Raw genomic sequence first — 19,393 nt, forward strand, 5'->3', positions numbered from 1 at the left:
CCCGCTCGGGCGCGTCGGGCCTCCGCCGCGCCTTCAGCTGGCTGCGGGGCAAGCGGCGCAAGAAGAAGGCGGCGGGGAGCGAGGGCACCGAGCCCGCTGCCCTCCGCGCGAAGAAGGCGGACGACAGGACCAAGAAGGCCAAGGGCAAAGGCCGAGGTGAGGCGGCCGGACACCTGGGCTGGGCTGAGCGCCGGGCGCGCTGGGGCGGCCGGGTGGCTCCACCCGGGTCAAGGTGTGCTGGAGGGGCTGAGCCCCAAGCCCTGGTGCGGCGGGAGCGAAGAGTCCTAAGCTCCGCCCGAGCACCCCTCCCTTGCGCCCCCATCCCAGGCTATGCCCGCGCCACTCAGAGGGGAGGAGACCCCCCAGCCGCCGTGGCAGGGACCCCTGGGCTTCGGCAGGAAGTGCTGGCAGCCTGGCGTTTCCCCTCCCGCAGTCAGACTCACGCAGGTTCTGCCCTGTGCTGAGTCAGGGGGTCAGAGACTTGACTCTGGACTGGGGCCAGTGGGAGAGGCAGGTGGCCTTGGTTCTCTGGTGAGGGTCCTTCTGGGCCCAGAAGGCCAGTTGCGCTCAAAAGGAGTTTCCGCCCTCAGGTGGGCAGTTGGTCTGGGTTTGCAACTCTACAAAGGACTCATCTGGGGGCTTAGCATGCCTTAGGTGGACGGTGTTAGCTTTTCCCACCTGATCATAACCCCCCCACACACACCTGGGCCAAACCGCAAACATCCACCTCCTGGGGTGGTGAGCTCACCATCCTCACTGTCTGGAGAACCAGCAGCCCCTCCCCATCTCTCCTTCCTCCAGCCCTGCCAGGTGCTTGCCGGGGTTGAAGGGGTGCTTACAGATGGGGAAACTGAGGCCCAAGCTAATTGGGAAGGCTGTACCTGGGCTGGGGCGGGTACTTAAAATACAGACCTCTTTCCTAATCTTTCTGAGTTTGAGCCGCTGATCACCATCTCTGGCCTGAACGGTGGGGAGCCTGCCAGGAGGGCAAGCTGACCAGGCTCATCCCTACTACTTTACTCTCAGCCACTTGCTTGGTGTTTTGCTCTTTCCGTTTTTTGTCTTCTGTTGGGTGGGGAGGGCTTCAGTTTCTGCAGGAGGGTGGGGCTTACAGCTTTGGAAGTCTACTTTTCCTTTGCTCCTTCTGCAGTGCTGGAGGTGAGGAAATGGTGGGGTGTGTGGGCTCATCCCATGCCTCCTGTGTTTACTCTTCTGGTGTCCTTTAGCCACGTCCTCTGGAGGAAAAGTAGAAGGAACACTTTAGGGGTCAGGAAGAGGGTGGAAAGCCTGTTGTGCGATTGCATCCAGCATGATCTTCCTTTTGGATAAGGGCCCTGCTCCCCTTGCAGGCCCAGCCACAAAGAGAAGCCCGGGTGCCGGGGCTGGGGTGGTTGGGCCAAGCCCCGAGGGGAGGTTTGGGTGAGGAGTGTTTGCGAACGCCCTGCAGCTCTCCCATGGGGGGCTGGGAGCCCTGAGTCCCAGGGCTGCTCCACTGAGGTTCAGGGTGCAGTTATCCTCATCTCGCTCAGGAGGGCATGGGTCAGAACTGCAATAGGGTGGATTGTGGTCAGACTATCGAGACTAGTAGGAAGCAGTTTAGTTTGCTGGTAGTGTACTCGGGCCTGTGAACCGTTCTTCCCAGGGTTCCTACCTGGAGGTAGGGGCTGAAGATAGTATAAGCCAGTAGGTTCCTCCTCTGACAGCCTGGGCTTTGGCTCCTTGAGTCGATGGCCAGGTCTCCTTTGCTTTGTGTTTGGTATTGGGTGGCACTAGGCTTTCTGGGCAGCAGGTCAGCCTGATTGCGCCCACGTGCATGGGCAGCACCTCTGCTCCTAGCTATTGTTTTCCCAGGTCTGGAGGTGGCCCCAGGTATAGCTCAGGGAAGTCCGGTTCCTTTTTGCTCCAGCCTCCTATTATTGTAATTGTTTCCTTGTCACCTGCCTGGACCCGCTTTTCTGTTTATTAGGAGAAACAAAAATCTGATCTCTTTAATCTCCACTGGGACTACTGGCCAGGAAGCGGGAGCCCAAGGAAGGATTAACTCTTTCAGAGAGAATGTTCAGAATGGAGATTGGGGAGATGGAGAAGGCACACACAGAGAATTCCTGGGAGGTCAGAGGCCTTTGCTGGGAAAATTATTATCTCTTCCATTCCAGTCTTTGAACCAAAGACCTAAGAAATGCAGGTCTTATCCCCTGTCATCTGACTCTCCTACTAGGAAATGGAAACTCAGCTTGTAATGGAATTTTGACTCTAGTCTTTCACGAGTTCCCTGCTTTCCTCACTGCCCTGCACAGATTTAGCAGAAGAGAGGAAATCTGACATTTATTATTCTGAATGTGTCAGGAGCCCCTGTGTTCATTATCTCATGAGATCCCGATTGCAGTTGAAAAAAACTGAGGCTCAGGAACACTGCATGATTGATTTGACCAAACTCAGATCTACACTCAAGTCACCTGACTCCCAAAACTGGTACAGTACTATTTTCATGACTCTCTGAAGGATACAGAATGGGAGTGAGCCTTAAAGATCTTCTGATCCAGCTCATTCTGCAGATGGGAAGTGGCCCAAGAGAGAAGTGAAGGCATTTAATAGAGTCAGGGAGGGTATCAGCCGGGTAAATGAAAATTTATATTTTGGCTTAGCTTCTATAAAGCCCCGTGACAGTGGATAAGCAACTTCCCTATGGGCTCACAGATTGCATGACTATCTCACAGGGAAGGCGAGGACTTTCTCACACAGGTGACTGAGCCTCTGAACATAAGTCTATGACCTTTCTCTCTCCAAGATTCTCGAAGAATGAAAAGTATTTGAAAGAGAAGTCACTCTAGAAACGCAAAGCATTGCCATTCTTGTGTTTATGTTTTGTCATCCCTCCAAACCTCACTTCCCCTAGCTGAAAAACAAGGATAATAAGCCTTGGCTTTACAGGGGCGTTCCAAGGACCCAGCTAGGTAGCAGACATGAAAGTGCTTTGTGAACTGAGGAGCGTGGTCCGATTGCTGTTGTGAAACTGAGCACTTGGGCATTAGCGGAGTTCATCCTGATCCATGGTTACAGCTCTTTGACCCATACTGCTGGTTATTACTGAGGAGATTCATAGAAGGTGGAGTCTTATCTTTGCCTGAGGACTCATGTTAAAAAAAAAAGTTAAATAAAACAAAACACCTCCCCCCCAATCTTTATTTTCCAGAAATATCACCTGGACTCTAGACAAGTGTGTGGGGAGGAAGTGTTTCTGGCGTTTCTGGGATTACTGCCAGGGCTGGGGCCCAGCAAGTAATCAGGGGAGACTTTCTGGAGGCAGTGAGCTGGGTGTGGAAGGGGAGGAGAAGTAGCAGGAAGGCTGCTTTTTGCCAGGATGATAGGTCACCTTCTGTTGTCCTCATACCGGCCTGGGAAGTGAGCAGTTATCCCTGTGTACAGGGGATAAAAAGGCCCTCTTAGAAGATGCAAGCAACTTGCGCAAGGTCACCAGGCTTCATGCTTTATGCCCCTGTGCAGTGTCAGTGTCAGGCCTTGTTCAAAGTGATGAGAATACCCGAGGACAGGACAGCTGAAGTCCCTGCCCCTGTGGTAGTGATGTCATAGCATGGCAATGACAGAGCCACTCCATCTGTCCCCAAAGGCTACACTGCCCAAACAAAATAACAAGCTGTTGGGTGACTTTCTGACTGTGAAAGCACTAACCACTGTGGAGACTTGGACAGGACCGCCATTGGGGAAAGAGACGGCGCCACACCTAGGACTTCTCTCAGGCAGTGGCTGAAGGCAGAAGTGGAGATAGCTCTGCTTTTGAGAATTCAGGAGCCACCCTGCCAGGCCCAGTAGACATCAGCCCATGAACTCACCCTGGACCCCATGTTCCCTCTGGCCAACTGCCAAGGGAGGACTGTCCTTGGCATGGGGCTGCAAAAGATCAGAGTTTGAGATCTGCTCTGCTGTATGGCCTCGAGCAAGCCTGCCTCACTGTGAGCCAGCCATGCTGTGTCTTGCTAAAGATGAAGTTTAATGTTGGTGGTTCTCAGAGCCTGTGCATTTCAGAGTGGCTTGAAGGTGCAAACTTAGGGCTGAGGGATGAGCACGGGCATGGAGCTGTGTCCAGGAAGGGAGAGCCTCCCTTTGGACAGCCACACAAGAGATGGAGACCCAGTGGCCTGGACATCACAGGAGGGTGTGTGCTCCATGCATTTTTACATTCCTTGTCATTGCATGTGCTGCTCACCTGCTTAGCATGTGCTTCCTTCCTTTCACTTTTCAATCAGTAAATTCCTAGCCAGGTATGGTGGTGCATACCTGTAATCCCAGCACTTGGCAGGCTGAGGCAGGAGGATTACCATGAGTTTGAGGCCAGCCTGAGCTGCCTACTGAGTTCAAGGGCAGTCTGAACTACATAGCAAGACCTTGTCTCAAAAAAAAAAAATAACAGTCAATTCAGTGAACTACTATTCATCTCTCAAGGCCCAGTTCTAGTAGCCTCATCTTTATGATACTCTCAGGGAAAACTGCTGCCCTCAGATTCTACAGCAGGGTGTTTAAGAGATTTGGAGTTTTGCAGTGTTTGATTTTATGGCTATCTTCTTCTTAGGTCGAGGCATCTCAGTCTTCTTAGCTTGGGGCCTGGGCCAGTGTACATAATGGCAGCAGGGTTCCTTCTGCTATGTGATACATCAGTAGAGATGGGTCTGGGGATCTCAACAAGAATGTGACAAGGTGGCTGCTCTGCCTACCTCCATCCAGCTGCTGTTAAAGGATGGACATTGTCTGCCTTGGGTCCGGAAAGGAGGAGCCTCATTTATTTCACAAATATTAAGTATCTTCTATGTCCTGGGCACTGTCCTGGGGATAAACAAGAGAGTCAAGGTCTCAGTCCTCCTGAACCAACCTCACAATTTGAGCATGGTAACCAGATGCTTCAAAAGTAATTAAGGGCTAGAAAGTGACCAGAGAGGAAGCACAGGGACCTCTGAGGGAGATCAGGGATGGCTTCCTGAGGCAGTGACATTTGAGCTAGAATTCTAGGACGAGGGAAAGGTGGGGTCAGGGGCTTGAAGCACAGGAATCAGGCAGGATGCTTGCTGGGGGGTGGGGCCAGCTGGTTCTTGGGGTTCAGTGGAGCACAGGGGTGGCCGTACTTCACTATTTGGATGCCCTGAGAGCACAGGCAGGGCTGACTGGCCCTCCCCTCTGCCCTGCCCAACACAGGGCCTGGCACTGAGTGCCTTTGGCCGTAAGCGATCCAACCTGGATCCAAGCATGGCCATCTCTGGATCTTAGGTGTTCATTGTTGATGGTCTCAGATATCACGAGGAGCCCTCATGATACATACAGATGGGCAGCTGAGGCCCACAGGAGGGAGTGACTCATTCAAGGCCACAGTGGCCAGCCTTACAGGCAGAAGGGGAGCCCACACCTGCTGGTCTGATTTCAGCTTCCTTACTGTTTTGTTCAAACTTCAAACAGGAGAAGCCCTTCCCAGGGAGGAGCCTCTCTCGGAGTGGGAAGAGCTTGGAAGGAAGGGAGGCCAAGGGAGCTTTATTTCTTCCCCGCTCCCTCCCCTCCCTTACCTCAGGCACCTTCAGGGCCTCCTAGCTCTCGTCCTTCTGCTGGAAATTCCCCACAGGCCGGGAGGGGCCCTGAGTCGTGTGTGCTCCCCTGCTGCTTAAGTGGGGGGGCTGAACTCTGTGGCCCGAAAAGTCTACATGCTGTTCTCAGCCCAGGGCAGAGCAGAGCCTCCCCTCAGCACCTCCCCCCTTGGAAATCCCCACTCCCCAAACCCTCAAAGCCCTCTCAGCTGCTCCTGGCCTGTCACATGCTGAAGAAAGTGAATAGAGGAGGTATTGTACATTGTTTGGGCCAAAGTAAGCATGGTGGGATAGGGAGAGCAGGTACACACACCTTCCATGTACAGACCCCAGGGCCACCTCCATCTCCTTGACTGACCTGGGAAGGAAGGAGGTGAAAGCTGCTTCCTCGGGCAGGAGTAAAATCTTCCACTTTCCTTATCATCTCCCACTCTGCACCCTTATGCTCCAGTCCTGGGGGCTGGTTCGTCAGAGGACTGTCCATTGGTGGCCAGCTCTATGCTTGGCGTGGAACGGCCATATCCACAGCTTAGCCTGCACAGGCTTTAAACTTGCATCTTGGAGCTGGGCATGGTGGTGCAGCCCTGGGATCCTAGCACTCGTGGAGCTTGGAGCAGCACCCTGGCAAGTTCCAACCCAGCCTGGGTAATTTAGCAACTTAGCAAGACCCCATCACAAAATAAAAAATAAGAAGGGCCCTAGCATCACACACCCAGTACAGCAAACCAAACCAAACCAAACCAAACCAAAACAATCCACATGTTATGGCAAAGTGCATGATACCCATGAGGCTCCTGGGGTTTGAGAGGGAGATGACCATAGGGCCTCCTGTCCATGTAGGATGTCCTCTCCTGCAAATTTCTGTAACACTGTTCTCTAAGAGGTCACAAAGCACAAAAGCCAGGCTGGGGAATAGCTCAGTGGTGCAGTGCTTGCCTGGCAAGTGCAAGGTTGTGAGTTGGATTCTTGGCACCAAAAAAGAAGAAGAAAAAAAATGACCAAAATAACAACAAACCTCACAGCAAAGCACCAAAGCCTCACCTTGCAGTTCCTGGAGTTTTTGTTTGTTTGTTTGTTTTTAGTTGTTGTTGTTTTTTGTGGTGCTGGGAATCGAACTCAGGACCTTGTGCTTGCCAGGCAGGCACTTATACCACTGAGCTATATCTCCAGTGCGCTATGCCAGTCGGGTGTCCACACTTAAGTTCGGCATCAATATGGTGACCTCCCGGGAGTGGGGGACCACCAAGTTGCCTAAGGAGGGGTGAACCAGCTCAGGTCGGAAACGGAGCAGGTCAAAACTCCCGTGCTGAGCAGTTCCTGGAGTTCTGATGCACATGCCTTCCCCATTAGGTACTGCTGCCCGCTCCAGACCCGGCCTCTCAAGCTCTGAGCTGTGGGCAGTACTTCTCACGCAGGCACTGCCTTTGTAAGGAGAGTACTTAGGTGCCGTTATCACTGCCTCCTCCAGCCACCAACACCAGTTACAAGTGTCACTATGGCTTCTACACGAGTATGCAAGCCCCACCATCTCCACTTTTACCAGTTGCTAGGCAACATTCAGGCGACACCTACTTACTGTGTGTTGAGCTTGGGATTGCCAAGTCTGTACTCTGAAGAAACTCTTCTGTTTGGAAAGGTAAACGCCAACATAAACTGATATGTTGAGGAAAGCTCTGGGATGGTATCACACAGGTGCTGGGCAGCTCTGGGGTGTGGTCACAGTTAGCACTTGGGAGTTTGGGAGCACAGAGAACTGAGTCAGGGAAGGGGGCTGCATGGGAGAGCAGAACCAGGAGGATGAAGAAGCATCTTCCAGGGAGGATGGAAGAGAGAGCAGGTGTGGAGGGTTGGAGGTGCGCTCTAAGGGAGTGGCAGGCAGTTTAAGGGAGTGGCTGGAGCTCTGAGGGTGGGGAAGGAGGGTACGATCAGAGATGAGACTGACCTGGGGGACAGGGCCGCGCCTGCAAGGCTTCTGGTGGCCAGGGTAGCTGCTACATTCCAAATAGCCTTCAAGATGCTTTGCTTACCCATTCTCACTGAACTCATGACAAGGGGTTTGTTCTTTTCCTTTGGATGTTCCCTCTGCTCCTTCACACCTCCTGCTTCCTTTATGGGCATCAGTTTCCCCGTCTGTAAATGAAGGGAATGAACACCTTCATGATGGGGCTGTAATTCATATGTCTCACTGCTGGGTGACTTAAACCATTCATAGTACATGCATGATTGTCTCCTTTTTTTTTTGGCTTTTTTTTTTTTTGTAAGACAGGGTTTCACTATGCAGTTGAGGCTGGCCTTGAACTCACTTTGTAGCCCAGGCTGGCCATAACTTCCAGCAGTCCTCCTGCCTCAGCCTCGAGTGCTGGGATTACAGGTGTGTGTCACAACATCCGGCATGACTGTCTCATAAGATGGCTTTTTATTATTAGAAAAAGACTGATAAAGTGATTAGATCCATTTGTACCACCAGTAGTACAAGCCTCCCAATGGGACAGTCGTGCACATACCACTGGTGGTTCAAGCTGGCATGATTGTGTTATACTAGCAGATCTGTAAAGTCTCTCCTGGCTTCACCACTAAGACCCTCTTCTCTTCGCAAAGCAGAGACTGGGGCATGAAGCTTGATACACAGTGTGTGGTATGTTCTAGGCACAAATAAATGCCAGCCCTTCTGTGATTTCAATGTTGTCAACCTTAGACTCTTTTTTTTTTTTTTTTGGATACTGGGAATCAAACTCAGGACCTTGTGCTTGCTAGGCAGGCACTTGTGCTGCTGAGCTATATCCTTGGTCCTGACTTTAGACTCTTAGAAGGAATGGGACTCAGGGAGGGTTGTGGTTATCTTTGACACTCCCAGTTTGCAAACAGGAATCAGGGCATCTTGACATAAGAGGGCAGCATGGACAACCACTACACATAAGAGGCAGCATGGTGTAGTGAAGGGGCTTGGGGTTTGTCGACCTGGCAGAAAGGGTAAATGTACGGAGAGTAGAACCAATGGTTCTGGACTCTCAGCCCAGTGCGCTCTCTGCTATACCATGCTGCCCTTAGTTGGAGAGACTGGACAGACTGATGGTGAAGGACAGTCACTGCCTAGACTGTGGGGCCCTGGCCAGGTCCCTGGGCATGAGAGCACCTGTGAAGACACAGAGGTAGAAGCTGGGGGCAGCCTAGAAAGCATCCAGAGGAGGCAAGGTTTAGTTTGGGCTTTGATAAAATAAAGACTTATGTAAGGTGAGATGAGTGAGGGGCACACAACTCACAGATGCATGAAGACAGGGATGGTTTCACATGTTTACCTGCAAGCTCCATTGTTTACACATGCAGACACACACACACACAGCACAAACCACTTATAGAGACAGATATACTCAACAACCACACCTCAACAACCACAACTGCATACTGATACACAAAAGTGTACTTTTTTGTTTTAGTGCTGGGCCGGGGATGTAGCTCTGGCATAAGTGCTTACCTGGCTAAGCCTGAGGTCATGAGTTTGATTTCTGGTACCAAAAACAAACAAACAAACAAACCAAAAAACAAAACAAAACATTTGATGTTTTAGTGCTGGGATCAAACCCAGAGCCTTGACATGGTAGACAAGCCATACCCTACTACAGAGACATACCCTATCCCTAATTACATAGGATTTGTTTTGTTTTGTTTTGGGGGATCCTGGGGATTGAATGCTGAGCTACATCCCCAGGCCCCAGCCCCTCTTTTTTGAAACAAGGTATTCTCAAAGTTGCTAAATTGCCCAGGCAATTTAGAACTTGCAATCCTCCTGCTTCAGCCTCCTGCTGGGATTACAGGAATGCGCCACCATGCCTGGCTTAATTCCATACTCTTTTTTTTTTTTTTTTTTTGAGACAGGGTCTCTATGCAGTTCAGGCTGACCTTGAACTCACTATGTAGCTTAGGCTGGTCTTGAGCTCATGACAATTCCCCTGGCTGAGCCTCCCAAGTGCCACCACACCTGACTTTCACAGTTTTATAGACAAACATATTTACACATACATGCAAACAGATAGACTGTTACACACTCAAATACAGAAGTCAGTGACAGCCAACCACCCTACGAGAAATGGTAATAATTATATAAGTAAATACATAAAAGCACACATTCAGATGTGAAAATAGCCTCAGTGACATGGATGTAGTCATACACACATAAACCTACATGTTCAGGGTCACAGATATGTACAGGGCTACACAACTACACAGCCACATTGAAAGACACATGTACACACATGTCCAACCACTGCCCTCCTTTAAGGTCATTTGGAGATACATGAAGAGGTGGTGGCTGGAGCAGTGGGTGCTGGAGTCACCCTGGATTTGAATCCTAGCTATGCAGTTTAATGCTGGTAGACTTTGGGCCAGTCAGGTAACTTCAAGGAAGTTACCACCTCCCTGTCAGTAAAATGAACATAATGGACATACTTACCTTACGGAATTGTTTTGTGGATTAAATTAAGTAATACATCAAAGCGGGTAGCACAGTGCCTGGCACATAAGCTTTTTTTAAAAAAAGGATACTACTATTATTTTATACACCACACTATAGAAAGAGTCAGTTCCACACATTTGTACACACAGGCAGAGAGACAGGAGATACACACAAAGGCACGTGACACTGACGGGGTGGTGGCTGGTGGGCTACTGCAGCAGCGGTGGGGGGGGCTCCAAACTCCGCCTGTCTGGAGGCCGACCCCCGGTTCTCCCAGCTCCACTGCGGGCCTCAGAGAGGCAGCTCCTCGGCCGGAAGAGCAGGCCATCAGCCTGCCCCACCTGGACCAGCCAACCTTTCCCGGAGCGCTCAGGGCGGGGCGGCTCAGCAGGTCTCCCCGGTCTCGGGAGGGGCGGAGCCGACGGGAAGCTCGCCAGGCCCCGCCCTCTTCTGGCCCCGCCCCGATCTAGCCATTGGCCCCAAGGCGCGGGGGCGTGGCCGCGCTGGGCTGGGGGCGCCGGCGGTGGCCGTCCGCGCGTCTCTTTGCCTCCCTCCCGGGGCTGCGGGCCCGGCGGCCGGGCTGGCAGGGCCGCGCTCGGTTTCCCGCGCCAGCTCCTGCGCCCACCATGGGGAACTCACACCACAAGAGGAAGGCCCCCAGTGGTCCCCGGGTCCGCAGCTTCTGGCGGTTCGGGCGGTCGGCGAAGCGGCCCGCAGGTAGGGGGTGGGGGCGGGGCAGGCTGGGAGGAGGGTCTCCCTGCTGCTGCGGTCGCCTCCGCTGCTGCCCCCTCCCGGGGCCTGGTGGGCGTGAGTATGGGGGCGGGGAATCCCCGCGCAGACCCCACCCCTCACATGCACATGAAGACACACATACACACTGATGCCCCCGGACGGGCACACGTACATGTTCACATTTCACATGATCGCATATACACAGGACACATGTCCCTCAGATGTAGGGACATGCAGAGACAAAAATCATGTACACAGTCGCCTACATCGGCTCAAGTAGGACGCACAGATCCAGAAACACAGGTACATATACCGATGCATACTGCTTACACGGCCACACGAACTACACCCACGCGCAGAATGAGACACAGACACCTGCAGTCAGGTAGATGGGGCTGCCCAGCGTGCTAGGCACACAGATGGACACGAAGGTTCACAGCTACACAACCAGCCAGACTCGTCGGGCTCACAGGCAGACCCTGAGGCACTCACACACACACTTGTTCCTCAGGCCTGAGCCCCCAACACGCTGAAAGTTTGCAGTCGGGTGGGGAGACAAAGGTGGAGGGGAGAGGCAGGAAACCAGGGTTGGAGGCTCAGGACCGCCTCCATCTGGCGCGACCGAGAGTCAGACTGGTTCTCTAGGCTCCCTCCCCACCCCCACCACGCCACCGCGTCCTCTTCTTGTACCCCAGCCCTCCCCCGCAGGCCCCGAGGTCGCTTCCGTATCTCCCCCCTTTCAATGCAGCCACCGAGCTGGAACGCAGCAACCCTTCCCTGCGGGCTGCGGGATCCCTCCGCGGGTCACATTCCTGCTTCCCAGGGTTGGGGGTAGGGAATGGGGAAAGCCTCCACCCCCAAGGCTGAGATGGCATTCCTGTTTCCCCTAGCGAGTGCGGCAGTTCAGGCTGTCCCCGAGATAGTCCCAAGGCGTGCTGGAGGAGGGGCCGTCTAGGGTGCCTGATTTTCTCACTTTGTAAATACAGGGAAGGGGGAGGGGCGAAGTGGTGGATTCAGAACGATATCCTCAAGATAGGGACCTTCAACAGTGGCAGGCACCCTAGGGTTACCTGCTGGTTTAGGAACATGAGACTGTGAGGAGAGGTGGGGTAGAGGGGGCTTGCTGTGGTGGGAGAATCCATCCGTGTAGCCCAGCATGGCCCACATTCCTAGAGATTCAGCACGGGAGTCTGATGAGCTCATCCCTCCATCAGCCCTCCACACGATGGGCCATGGGAAGAGCCTGGCCCGGAAGGAGGGGTCTGTGTTTTCATTGTGGCTCTGCACACGCACTAGTGACCTTGCGCAGATTCCTTTCACTTTCCTGGCTCCTAAGGGGACCTGTCTGTGAAATTAGGGAAGCAACATAGGCGACTTCTAGGGACCCTTACAGTTCTGGCTAGACATTTCATTGACCAAGAGACTGAAGTCTAGGAGAAAAGGGCTTTGTGCAAGGTCATTTGGGATACGGAGGTTTGCGCAATAATAATGAAGATCACTAATAGGAAAAGTGTTAATTTCATGTAAGCTTTCTAAGGATTCCTCAGAATGTGGGTGTTGCTGAGAGACCAGTAGTCTCCCTGCCAGGCAGCTCTGAAGTCTTGGATGTACCCACCTGACTCCTTCCAAAATCTGCACTGAGCCAGTAGGGCTGAGGCTGGGCTCCCTATAGATGGTGGCCACTATAATCTGATGGCTTCCTGAGAACCAGCTGTCGGCCTGGACTTGTGACTAGTTATGATGGAGGAGAAAGAAAAAAAAGGTGTGTTTACAGAAAAAAAAAAAAGAGCAGGTGTGCTGGCCCTTGATGAAGAGACATAGGGCTACCGTCAACCCTTGTGTACATCCAGCTCCTTCTGCAACTCAGCTGTTAGCTAGGCTGCAAGATGTTCCTAAAACACCAGAAATCATTGTTAAGGCGACGCAGAGGTGTAGGGGCTAGAGAAAGGTCCAGGCTATATATCTAAAGCTTCTGGGTTGGGGGTCAGCTTTTGAAAACTGAGGTGAAGTTAATTTGGCCTTTGAAGTAACTGAAAGATTGAAATTAGTCCTGAATCATTGATTCAGTGAGATAACACAGCTAGCGATTTGTTGCAGCTGTGGAATATGTTCTCAAGCAAAGGTAAGCAGTTGGGGCTGAGCATAGAGATAGGAGAGAAAAGTAAGTGAGGTTTCTTCCTTGTTCCTGGGAAGAGAAGAGATTCTATGGTTAATGTAAGTGACAGTGGTTTTGGTTTTACTTATCTTGAGGATTCTAAGGCCTCCTCAGGTTTTGCTATGGGCCCAGGTGTGGGATTGGAGCTTAAGTACTTAATCATTTGATTAGTTGGAAGAAGAGCGAGACATCGCAAGGGAGCCGTACAGGAGTGAAGTCTACAGGCCATAGGGAGCCAGTGAAGGTATTTGAGCAAGGGAGGAGCCCACAATAGTGGTGTGTTAGGGAGATGGCTCCAGGGCCAGGGCGGGTGCAGGCAGGACAGGTTGGAGGTAGGGTGGTGAGAGTGGAAGCTCAGAGGCTATTGCAGTAATCCAGGGGAGAGGTGATAAGGTGAGGGCCGGGGACAGGGTGGGGGCTGTGGGGCGAGAGGCGTGGCCTCTACTGAGACACTTGCAGAGGCAGCACCACTCACAGAACCTGGGCTTAATCAGATGTTGGGAATAAGGACCAGAATGCTGTGGAGGTGTGGTACTCAGGGCTGCTTGGCTGGGGGTGGGGTGGGGGAGGGTGGTAGCAGAGATGTTAATGCGGAGATAAAAATACAGCCCTATGCTAACTCTTGTCTGTTGACAGTCCAGGAAGCATAGACATTGTTCTTATAGCATAGATGAGAAAGCTGGTGGTCAAGAGAAGTGAAGTCGCTTATACAGGGCCACATAGCAAGGCTGAATTGCGATTCAAAATCAAGCTTTGCCAGACGCTGTAATCCCAACACTCAGGAAACTGAGGCAGAAGGATTGCTGTGAGTTTGAGGCCAGCCTGGGCTACATAGTGAGTTCAAGGCCAGCCTGAATTACAGAGAGAGACTGTCTCAAAAAACAAAACAAAGGGCTGGGGATTTAGCTCAGCGGCAAAGCGCCTGCCTGGCAAGTGCAAGGTCGTGAGTTCGGTTCCGGTACCGGAGAAAAACAAAAACAAACAAACAAACAAAAACGAAACAAAACAAAATCACCAAGCCTTCCTGGGTCCTGGGGGAAAGGACTCATCCCACCTACTTGGGAGGTTGAGGCAGGAGTTCAAGACCAGCCTGGGCAATTTAGTGAGATTGTTTCAAAATTTTAAAAAAGGGATGGAGGTATAACTTGGGCTGGAAATATATCTTAGTGTAGAGTGCTCCTAGGTTCAATCTCCAGTATTACAAAAAAAACAAAAACAACAGAAAAAAAAACAACCCACAAAAAATAACCAGATACTCCCCCTGCAACGAAAACAAAACCAGCCCAGTCTGATGATGCATGCCTATAATCGCAGCAGTCGGGGAGGCTGAGGTAGAAGGATTACAAGTTTGAGCCCAGCCTGGGCAATTTAGAGACTCAGAGACCCTGCCTAAAAATAGAAAAGAGTGGAGGGGAGGAGAATGGGAAAAAAAGCAGCAAGATATATCATGTTCAGGTACAAATCCCCTATGATGAGTGTTACGTGCATCTAAAGTGTACCAATAACCCTCCCCGCAAAAGAGGGCGGGCTAGAGATGTGGCTCAGTGTGAAGCCCCTGGCTTCAATGTGTCACACACAAACACCCAACCAAGCTGGTGAGATTACAGAGCCTGTGCCCCTAACCAGTTCAGGGATAAATGACTTTCATGTTGTGATTGTGTGGCGTCTGGGCAGAGGCCTGGGGCAGGGTGTGGGATTTAGTGGACCCTGTATGGGGAGTTGAGAACTAAGCACTGAAGCCCCCAAGAGTGTGGAGAGGGAGCAGGTGGGAAGGGGAAATGAAGATCTCAGGAAGAGTTTTTTCTTCCCTGGTTCAAATGCCCTTGGAGGGTAGGGAAGGGTCAAAGTGGGTGAGGCAAGGCTTCTCCTATGCTGGAAAGACTCACCCACTAACCTGCTGGGATTGTATTTGGCTTTGGGTCTCAGGAATTCAACCCTCCCCTCCCCAGACCAGCTGAGCGTGAGCAGTTTGGGGCGGTGGTGGTACAGGATGTAAATTGGGAGCCCAGGGAGAACCACCCACCATCCCACCCCCTCCCAGTTCCCATGGTGCCTTGTCTGCGCAGGTTTACACGCACGGCCCTCTGTGTTGGGTTTGGAGTTCCCATCTCACATATGGGAAGACAGGGAAGACACTGGTAGAGCCAGGCTGCTGGGAATTCTTTCCATCCTTTCCCATGGTAGATAGGAAGGGTCTAGGTCTTTGGCAGGTTCCACAGCTTAGAGAAGGCCCTCTTCTCCTCCACCCTGCAGCTCCTCCCTCCTCCCCTTCCTTTGGGGGAGACTTGTGACCCGCTGTGTGATATCCAGACTTGTCTGTGGGAGCCCTGGGCTTCCAGATAAAGGCCTTGCCGGTACATCTTTGATCTGAGGGATCTGAGATAAGCTGAACCCCCTTCCTGCTGGGTCTGGACCCTACGTGAGGAGTGACTGTGCTCCTTTGAGGGCCAGAGTTACACATGTGTGCAGAGGGCGTAGATCATCTCTCCAGCTCTTCCAGATTACAGGAAGAAACAGAAAAGGGCAGCGTCTGGCGGAGGGTCAAGCTACAGTTAAAAGGCAGCAGAGCTCAAACCTAGGACTTCGACTACCAAGGAAGGCAGTCAGATACGTGTGGTCTGGGCCTGCAGTTTCCTTTCCTCCCAACCAAGGTTAGGGCTGCCAGATAGGGCAGGTCACTGAGCAGAGATAGGGAGCTGTTGTTAAGTGTCCCTTATCAGGCCTTATCTGTAATGGCCCTCAACTCCACTTGAGATTGGAGGAGAGCTCCGGAAGTGGGTGGGATGGAGGCAGTGGGTGGTATGGGAAGAACAGCGGTTTACAGCTGGTCAGCGGGGCTTCAGTCCTGACTGCCCTGGCTGCATGACTTTGGGCAAGTCACTGGGCCTTTGGAGACCTCTGTGTGGAGAGGGATTTAGTGAGACCGGGTTTCCTTGAGTCGGCCTTCAGTAAATGCTGGTTTGTTGTCATAGTGTAAGGGGAAAGGCTTCTCCTGCCCCCATCTCCTAGACAGGCAGAGGCTTGCTCTGATACAATACTTTCTGAGTTTACCCTTGATTACATGGTTTTGTTGAGGTTCCCCAGCTACGCTGTGAAGTGGGTGTTAGTCCCACTTTACAGAGGAGGAGACTGAGGCCCAGCGAGGGTGATTTATTTATTTTAGGTCTGAAATCCAGACCCCTTGATTCCCGACACTTTTCTCTCTTGATTTCATGGTGGCTGCCTCTCTGGCATCCATAAAATAGGGATAATCATGCCTTCAAGGAACAAAAGAAAGCTTTGGAAACTCAGAATTGTGCCCTGGCCGAAAGGGATTATTATGTCATTGTCAGGAGAAAATGCTGGCCCGGAAACTCAGTATGACATTTATTAATATTGTTGTAGCTAATTCCTCCCTGCACTGCTGCCCATTCCTCCAGGGCACCCTATGGGATGGGATCCTCCCCACCCTGCTCCGGGCACTCCCTGTCCCCCATTATTTACCTTAGAACCGGCCTGGCCTGTCAGCTCTGCCCTGCCGGGATGGGGCTGGACATTAAGAGAAGGGAGAGTGATTCTCCTGCAGAGGTGGCGTGCGGAGCTCCCCATTCTTAGGGCAGGGTCGGACTGAGACCTTGGCCCCCTTTACCCACTGATCTTCTCAGATGAAGGACTGCTAAGAGATTTGGAGTGAGACCCAAGTCCACATGTGGGATCTGCCCTTCTTCCTGGTTGGGTGACCTTGAGCAAGGCTGTCACTTGCCCTTGAGCCCAGCCGCCTATATGCCTTTGTGAGAAGGAAACTTCACCCATGCCTTTTAGGTAGTAGAATAAAAAATGCTTCCACCTGAAAGTTTGTTATGCTCTTTTCCCTTTGTCTTGTCTTTCTGAGATAAAATCCTCACACACTCCTGGTTCTGCTCCTGGCCCTAGACCCTGTGACCTGAGGAAACCCCGGCACCCTGGGTTTCATTTGTTCACCTGTACAGTGAGGGGTTCAGATAAGGACTTCTGAACACTCTGAATCTTGGCTGGAGGGCTGGCCAGGGGAAGCAGGGACAGGAACAAGGGATGGAGGGACAGGCTTGGTTGACTCAGAGGGTTCCATCTCCTAGCCAAGGCCACCTGGACAGCTGTGCCCTCCCCCTCTCATTCCTGTCCTCTGAGTCAGGCCTGCCTGCCTGCCTGTGGGTGCGCCACCCCCACCCCTTGCTCTGGAATGGGGCAGGTTGAGGCCTCACCCTATGGAAGTTATTGCCAAGAAAGTGCAGATGCATGCGCACAAGTGCCCCTCCTGGCTTCCTCCCTATCCGCAGGCTCGGGAAACCCCCTGGATGGTGGGTACAGGCACCTTTCTTCCTGTATGTGCAGCCACTTGGGCTGTGTATTTGGGCTAGTGGGTAGCGAGGGGGTGTTCTGTGGGTGCCTGGTCCTGATAGTGTCCACCTGTCAAAGTGGCTTCAATGAGACATTCTGTTTTTTAAATTAAAAAGATTGTTTTTGGTTTATTTGCCACAGAGTCTTACTGGGTAGTTCAGGTTGGCCTTGAACTTGTTGCAAACCTCTTGCCTGAGTGCTGGGATTACAGGGGTGCGACAACATGCCCAGCTGCAGTGGGACATTCTGTAGGGGAATGCCTCCGCACCTGCCCATGGTCTGTGCTTGGGCTCTTGAGCTGGCCTGTGCACCCTTCTGCTGTGCTTTGTACACTGGGGGTGTGGCCAGGGGGCCAGGTGTCATCGCAGCTCCCGGAAGCCTCCTCCACCCAGCAGGTAAGGGTGACTCATGCACAAGGTGAGCTTCCCTCAAGGTCTTAGCCCCAGGCAGCACCTCTGAACTGTACCAAAGCAGAAAACCCCAGAACAGAGAGCTTGGGGCAAGGTCCTTTCACTCCCTGGACCTCAAGTTTCTCTGTGAGGTGCCCTCCTCCAGCTGAGACTCTGCTTGCTGGGTCCCCTCCAGGCAAGCCACAGGTGTATAGACCTGTGCTAGGGTGGCCCAGAATGGCAACCCTGGCCAGGTTGTAGGTGGGGCGAGGGAGGGGTGTTGCTAGGGCAACCAGATGTTATCAAATATGAGAGCCTTGGTTCTGGCTGGGGAATTCGTAGCTGTGGCCTTGACTCCGATGTGATCTGCTGGACAGGCTGATGTTCCCCAACTTAGTGGGAGCCTTTTGTTTCCTTGCTAGGGGGAAGATGAGGACAGCTGTCCTGTGGTGAAGGGCTCTGGTTTTATAGCCAGCCAGAGCTGGGAAGTAATCTGGTTCCCCAGGGCTCACAGGTCAGCCATCAGTTACTAGGAAAGTACCTTCATGTATCTGCCTTCAGGGCTGCCCCATGATCTGTGAGGGCAGAGGCAGTGCTTTGCCTTCCACCAGTCCCTGGCACTGTGCCTGGCAAGGGTTAATCACCCTGCAAGTGTGGGTCTGCTGCTCTTTCCCTTGGTGACTGATAAGAGGACTGGACGGGACTGGCCTAAGAGGGGGAGGCTTGGGGCAGCAAGAAACCTCCAGTTCGCAGGGGTGGTGGAGGCCCCCGACTCTCCTTTAGTGGGGAGGTCAGGTTTGCAGCTGGCACAGTGGACAGAGTATGGTTTCTGGATTTAGGTTCTGCGTAGAAATGCTGCTCTCATTTATAGTGGAGGCTAGATCAGCAGCTTCATAACATAAGCCCCTTGCTGGCTTCCTCATGTTAAAATGGAGGTAAAAGTACCCACTCAGGATGGGTGTTTAGACTTCAGTGATGTATAATATTCAGCTCCACAAACTGTGTTCTCCAGAGAGTGAGCGGTCAACCGAGTGGTCTCACAAAGGTCCATTTGCTGTACATGGTTGTGTATACCTGTAATCCCAGCACTTGGAAGGCTGAGGCAGGAGGGTTGCCATGAACTCGAGGCCAGCCTGGGCTACACAGCAAGACCCTGAAAAAGAAAGAGTGAGAGAGAGGAAGGAAGAAAGGAGGAAAGAAAGACCTGTTCTAGGTGTGCAATGAATGTAGAAGCACCTGCAGAGGGGTCTTGTAACTTGGGAGCCACTGTGACTTCCTACATCTTTGAGGACTCAGACAGGTGCAGTAAGGGAGGAGTGTCTTCAGGTGAGTTTGGGGTAGAGCATGTTATAGTTCCTTTCTTCATAGGCTCAGCTTCAGCCAGGCGTGGTGGCGCATGCCTGTAATCCCAGCACTCTGGAGGCTGAGGCAGGAGGATTGTTGGGATTTTGAGACCAGCCTAGGCTACAAAGTGAGCTCAAGGCCAGCCTGAACTGCACAGTGAGACCCTGTCTCAAAACAAACAAACAAACATAGTCTCAGCTTCTCTGGGAGCTCCCTGAATATAATCCAGACTGTGCCTAGGCCTCAGGGCCCACCTGATCTGGTTCCTGCCCACTTCTACCTCACCTCCTGCCATTTTGTCCTTTGCTCCATGTATTCAGACACACTGGCCTCTTCTTTGTTTCCAGGAACCCACTACTCTGCCTAAAGCCTTTTCTTTTTT

The 19,393-nt window shown here is 52.3% G+C and overlaps 1 protein-coding gene across 1 annotated transcript in view; it reads left to right on the plus strand.

Annotated features, from left to right (window-relative positions):
• Kiaa1522 (KIAA1522 ortholog) overlaps nucleotides 1-19,393 on the plus strand; it is a gene marked incomplete at its 5' end in the record, with an annotated part of 29,530 nt that continues 10,137 nt past the window's right edge. Inside the window, 1 exon segment of the mRNA XM_013519553.1 lies at nucleotides 1-156. Within this exon segment, the coding sequence (XP_013375007.1) occupies nucleotides 1-156 (156 nt within the window).

This window comes from Chinchilla lanigera, unplaced genomic scaffold (assembly GCF_000276665.1).
Source record: "Chinchilla lanigera isolate Chin_1 unplaced genomic scaffold, ChiLan1.0 scaffold00051, whole genome shotgun sequence".
In the NCBI taxonomy this organism is placed as follows: domain Eukaryota; kingdom Metazoa; phylum Chordata; class Mammalia; order Rodentia; family Chinchillidae; genus Chinchilla; species Chinchilla lanigera.